The sequence below is a fragment of the Sander lucioperca genome, chromosome 9, assembly GCF_008315115.2.
Source record: "Sander lucioperca isolate FBNREF2018 chromosome 9, SLUC_FBN_1.2, whole genome shotgun sequence".
In the NCBI taxonomy this organism is placed as follows: domain Eukaryota; kingdom Metazoa; phylum Chordata; class Actinopteri; order Perciformes; family Percidae; genus Sander; species Sander lucioperca.
Window position 1 is genome coordinate 14,626,358 of NC_050181.1, and position 6,489 is coordinate 14,632,846.

General features: G+C 37.7%; 1 protein-coding gene across 1 annotated transcript; it reads right to left on the reverse strand.

Moving 5' to 3' along the window:
* Positions 1–4,510: 4,510 nt before the first annotated feature.
* Positions 4,511–5,488, reverse strand: LOC116049963 (trace amine-associated receptor 1-like). Its single transcript, XM_031300017.1, has one exon. It carries the CDS (start codon positions 5,486–5,488, stop codon positions 4,511–4,513), a length of 978 nt encoding a protein of 325 aa, XP_031155877.1.
* Between the last annotated feature and the right edge of the window lie 1,001 nt (positions 5,489–6,489).

Here is a 6,489-nt window from a genome sequence, read left to right on the forward strand (position 1 = left end):
ATGAAGAGGAGAGGTCAACACACAACTGGGGGGGTTGTGTATCCATTGTATGAATACCATGACGCTGTGACAGCAAACCCCCCCCCCCCTCAGCGCGCACACACAGTTTGCACTGTATTTCATTAAATGTATATCAATTTCATGAAATACATTGCAAACAGTGTACATTGAATGACAACCTATCCTTTTAGGAAGGCTATATACCGTTTGTTTTTCTTTGACACGTTTTCGTTTAACTTTGTGGTCAGTTAGATGGCTTAGAGTTACTGAATGCATCTGCCATCTCAGCATGCGTTCTTTATGAGATGTGTAATAGTACTGTTGATGGGTGATTTAGCAAATACAAGCACTTTAGGTTGTAGGTTTTTAGGCAAAATGAAAACTCCTTAAACTGATTTTTATCTATCTGAATGTTTTCTACACTCTGTCTGGAAACAACAACTAACAGTGGCTAAGACCATACTGTTTGAGAATATACAGATTTTTGTTGGTTTCTCCAAATACCTGAATAAAAATGTCATTAGCACCACATAATAAAATTAACTGTTTTAGTTGAAAAGGAAGGTACAGACAGTGTGTATATATAACATTTCACATGATGTTTTTATGAAATCATATGTTTTACTACATGTAGTTTTAAAAAAAACAAAACTATTTCTCCTAGTCATTGTCATGTTTAACCCTTTTGTCGTCTTGCCTTATCCTTCCGGGTCAAAATAGAAAATTCACTTTTTTAGTGCTTTTTTCTGGCCTTTTTGTCGTTTTTTTGTGACAAACATGCTTTTGGCAATTTTTTAAAAGTTTTTGTCAAAAAAGCTTTCAAAGGTTTCTTTATTCATGGTCAATAAACCGATTTTATATGACATTATACCTCATTTTTTAGGTAAAAACGCTTTTAAAATTAAGTGCCAATCACAGACTGGTGTATGTTAAAGTTTAGTCAGGATACTGTTTTAAAACCATTTAAACTTTTTTCATTTTTCAAATGCTATAAAATTGAATGAAACACCCAAAATTCAATGAAAGTAATCATTAATATTACTTGCATAGAACGTTGTATGGAACGCATGAAACAAACTTGACCCGAGGACAACACCAGGGTTAAAAGTCCATATGCCTGGAGGATACTCTGAAACATGTATTTACCACTTCAAAAAAAATGTACATGAATGAACAGGAAGACTCTGGCGTGAATATCGCCCTTCACAATCTTTTTCTCAACACCTTTCTATCCCCACCTTTCTACCTGTACTGCAGTACTCCCTCATAATGGATGGAACCCAGGACATCAGTGGAACGTAGCAGATCTCCATCTGCCTCTGCTATGTTGACAAAGACCTGGAGCCAAGGGAGGAGTTTGTGGGGATGTACGGGACTCTTTTCCACAACTGACGGGCATCTTTGGAAAATTGCCTCCAATGTGCTGCTCCGCCCCAACCTCCCACTCTCGCGTCTTCGTGGCCAAACATGTGACAGAGCGGCAAACATGTCGGGGCACATATCTGGGATGCAAACTTTGGTCTGCAGAGTACAGCCGCTTGCCATTTTCATCCACTGTGGGCCGCAATTGCGCATGGACAAACTTTTTTTTTAGCAAATCTCAGAGAGAACCTGGCTCTAGGTGGATGGCCATCAGCCTACAGGGCCAGGCAGCATGACAGAGACAACCATAGGACAGAGAACACTACAGGCGTGCTTTCAGAGGCGATAGCTGCTGGTTAGTAGAGGGTGACACGGGAATCAATTGTCGCTCCCATCCTGTCCCGAGCCCACAAAAATACAAATTATATCCCGATCACGTGACTGCCCCCCCCAAAGAAATCCTGTCCTGCAAAATCCTGAGAGAAAGACTCCCGAATCCCGTGCCGCTCCCGTTTCATTCCCTATGTTGTCTAAAGTTATCAGACTCTGTTGCGGACTCTGTTGGGACTCTGTTGCGGACTCTGTTGCGGACTCTGTTGCAGACTCTGTCGTGGACACGTGCTTCACACCGCAAGCAGGCTCGCGCGCCACCCGGCGGAAAAGAGAGAAAGAAAAAGAGACGTTGTCTGTCGCTGTCTGGAGGATAACTAGCCAGTTGATATTGTGTGTGTGCGTTTGGTTAATCACAGTCAAATCACTGAGGTTGATTCGAACACTATACATGCGTTACCTGCAGGCCTAGGCGATTTCATTACGTAATTCCTAACGGAGATCTTCTAACACTCAAAACACACATTTCTCCGTCCCGCTCCCGCCCGCTCCCGTTGATTTCTATGCTCTATTCCGTCCCTATCATGTTACCAACAGTGAAATTGACTCCCGTACCGTGACCCACGGGAGTCTCGAAAAATTGTCACCCTCTACTGGTTAGTAAATACGCAGGAACACCAAAAGCATGAGGAAGCGCGGGATAATATGTTTATTGATACTCAGATCTCTACACAACTGTGTGAGTCGATTGACTTCAGAAAGTTCGCCACTTTACTCGAACCGTAGTTCAAAACACCTGTTCATGTATGTCTTCTTTAGTCTATTGGCTATTTAGTTTTTTCCTGGCACACGTCATTTACACATTTTGCACTTACTGCAGCATTTGTGTAGAATGTTTACATATTTGTGCTCATCATATGAACATTTTATGTATTGGTCTTGTTGTTGTTTACGTTGTGAATACATATTTCTAGAACTGTATGATGTTTTTGTTGAGTTCATTATTACACAATACTTTTTCTGACCTTTTTGAATCTTGCCCCTGACAAATAACCCATATTACAAAAAAACACTAAAACTAATAAAAGCTAAACTAAAACTAGGCATTTTCAAAAAATAAACTAGCAAACCCACTTTAAAAACTAATTAAAACTAAACTGAATTTGAAAACAAAAAGTCAAAACAAAATAAAAATAAAAACTAATGGAAAATGCAAAACTACAATAACTTTGGTGAGAAAGGCACGCAGTTAACAGGGGTACCGTTCTAAAATTCACTCGCAGAGTAGGCTACTTTGGCCATAACGCTCACCACGGCAGCGGTAATACGGTATGTGAAAGACTTATATCATAGGGGAAAATGAATACATGTAGCCTATATGGTATAAACCGGTATATCGCCCAGCACTGATTTAGTCAGTGTTTTTACTGTTTTAAATCACCACATCAGCTTATTTTGGAGAGGAGGAGACCTCTGCAGATAATTTGGCTGTGGTAAAAACCTCCTGAACCTCTGGGTCTTAAATTAGTAGAAAAAAAAGGTGAGCAAACTTTAGCAGCAGCCCCTCCACTGACGAGTCAAACAGATTCAGAGAAACATAGATTTTTAAACGTGAAACTGCTTTATTCATTTCATTTTTATTATTTATCTTGAACAATCAACAATTTTGCAAAAGAAGACAAAACAAAAAAAATGAAAACCACAAAATAAAACACAAACAAACTGAATTTAACAAAAACCAAAAAAAAATAAAAAAGGATTAGTTCGAGAAGGAGCAGGCGGAAGAAAATAGCTTATTTGATACTACCCCTATTTCACAAAATCATATTATTACAAAGCAAATAAATATGCAAATACAGCATACACATTTTCAGTTCTTACAATAACTTACAACAATACAACAATATACAACAACACCTTTACATTACAATTCCATTCCTATCTTTCGGTCTATTCTTTTCTGTACTGGTCAAGTATTGATTTCTTTAATCTATTTTTGAACTGAATGATATTATGGCGCTGTTTGATGTCATTGTTCAGTCCATTCCATAAGGTCTATATGGTTTAAATTAAAGAGTCAGTTTGTTTTGGAGAGGAGGAGAACTCTGCAGACAATTCAGATCCAGGTAAAAACCTACTGAATGTCTGGGCCATTAGTTATAAGAAAAAAAAGGTGAGCAAACTTTAGCAGCAGCCACACCTATTCCCTTAGCAACATATTGTACGTTTAACAGTGTCAGCAAATATTTACCGTTGACAGGACTACAAAAAGCTACTAAACCGTTAGTGTCACTGAAAACACTCAATTATTAGTGTTGAAGATATGTTTGTTTATGTTACCTCAATACCTCAACTTACTACAATTTAATTGATACCAGCATCAATAAAGTCATCATCATAGCAATACAATGGAAAAAACACAATCCAACATGACCAAACAGGCACAGGTTACAAATAAACTTTCAACTTACTAAAATGTATAGTCACTATACAACTAACTAAATTGTGTTTCTTTAATGTGGCTTTTCTTTTTATAAAAGCTTCTAAATATTTTTAATCTTGGGTGTTTGATATATATGTAATTTTTGCTTAAATTAATCCACCTTATTTTGCCGAAGTAAACTGGTTTCTCATTATTTGTTGGAAAATTTATTTGAAACACAATGATTGTGTAAGTATTTTCATCATGTTTGCATACATATGCAATTTTAAGTAGAATGTAAGCCTATAGATTAGTGATGTTATATGACAGAGTGTAAAGACAATTATCTTCATTGTGCAAACTATTATCGTAGGCTAGTTCAGTCATTTATTTAATTCAAGACAGTTTAGAATTAGTATAATCACCATTAAATATTTTCCCAGAAATGATCATTCTAAAAGCTGATCTGAACCAGCTGTAAAAGAAAGCATAAATAAAGGGATTGAGCATGGAGTTTGACAATGCAAGCCAGTTAAGTGTTTCAATCACAGGAACTGGCACTGAGTCATTACTGAAAGGCAAAACAGTGATACAAAGAAAGAAAGGAGTCCAACATAAAAGAAAGACTCCTAAAACGATAGCCAGAGTTTTGGTAGCCTTTCTCTCATTCTTACTGACAGTTGCTCCAGACTTTTTGCTCTGACAGGTTGTGTTCTGGATGCTGCGTGCCTGTTTCTGTGCAGCAAGGAAAATCTTTAGGTAGATACAGAGCATTATGATCACTGGGAGGTAAAATGATAAAATAGGTCCAATAGTGTTTGCAATGAGAACATCAATCAAACACCTTTCCTCACATTTTTCATTGTTTAATCCAGCAATTATGACGCTTATTCCAATTAGAAGAGAGACCCCCCAGCAACCCACAATCATGATCACAACAACACAATGATTGATTTTAGTTCTATACGTCAGAGGCTGACACACTGCATAATATCTGTCAATAGAAATACAACACAGGTGCAGAATAGAAGTTGTGCTCAGTGTTATATCAAAACTGCCTCGTATTTTGCAAAATAAACCTTCATCATACAGACATGAGCTAAGTGAGAATGCCATGCTGAAAGGAAAGACTACAGCCAGAGAGAGAATAAGGTAGTTAGTAGGAGTGTGGAGCTGTTGGAAATAAAATACAGAGATTATAACAAGAAAGTTTCCACATATTGTGATAACAGACAACAACATTAGGAAAAAATATAATAATACACATATAATGGAAGGGGTCTTTGTCAGTATGAAATTAAAGTTATCTATTTCATAGCAGGGATGTATGGCAGTCACAATGCTAGTCCTGTTGAAAGTGACTTCTGGTTCCATGTTTTAGGGTTCCTACAATTCAATACAATTCATATCATTAGCAATATGCAAAACTTTGCATTAAAAAAAAACATAACATTTTTTTTTTTTATATCATAGCCTACCTGTTACACCAGCAAGACCGTGTCCATGGATCAGTCCTGATGGGTGTTCTTGGTTCTTGGTTACCTGTACCTTCCTCCGTGGGTGCTCACGGGCGCATGTCCTTTTAAAAAAAAAAAGTAGTCAAAAAATGTTTGCATTTCAGAACCTTAGTAAATGGACAGCGGCCGACACGAACACACGCGCCTATTGACTCGATAATAATCTTTCACTTCAGGACAACGCCACTTCTCACAAATACAGATAGGATTGGAGATGAACACGTAATCGTGATCAGCTTCATGGTAAATTAAGAATCAATTCCACCTGTCTAGTAGCCTAATCACACTATGATAGATACTCCACTTAGCACCAACTGGCAGTCTGGCACTGAGTGCTCAATATGTTCAGTGGGTGCTAGAGCTGCGGAGCACCCATGGTATCGGCGCCTGTGGTGCAGAATCTTTATACTTATCAACATCTATCTCATCACCATAAGTGTTGTCCAATCAGGAATGGGAAACTGTGTCCTGTGGGTGTGTGTGTGTGTGTGTGTGTGTGTGTGTGTGTGTATGGACTTTTTAGTTTTTTTGGTATGCCACAATACAATTTAATATGTTAAGTTATCTCAGGAAGGCCTGCAACAATTATTAAATAATAATCTATCCTATTTTTATTTTTTTTTACATTTTCGCGGTTATTTTGTTTAACCGCAATTAAAGCATTCAAGATTTTTTTAATGAGATAGGTCACACTTTTTTTTTGATCCATCAAACGCGTTTAATACCCGCATGCACGCTGTAGCGTCACAGAACGGAGGACGTCCCGCCCGCAGTTTCAAGTCAAGTCAACTTTCGAATGTGTACAATCCACCAAAAAACCTTTATACATGTTTTAGTAATGTCAGTCTATTGTGTTTA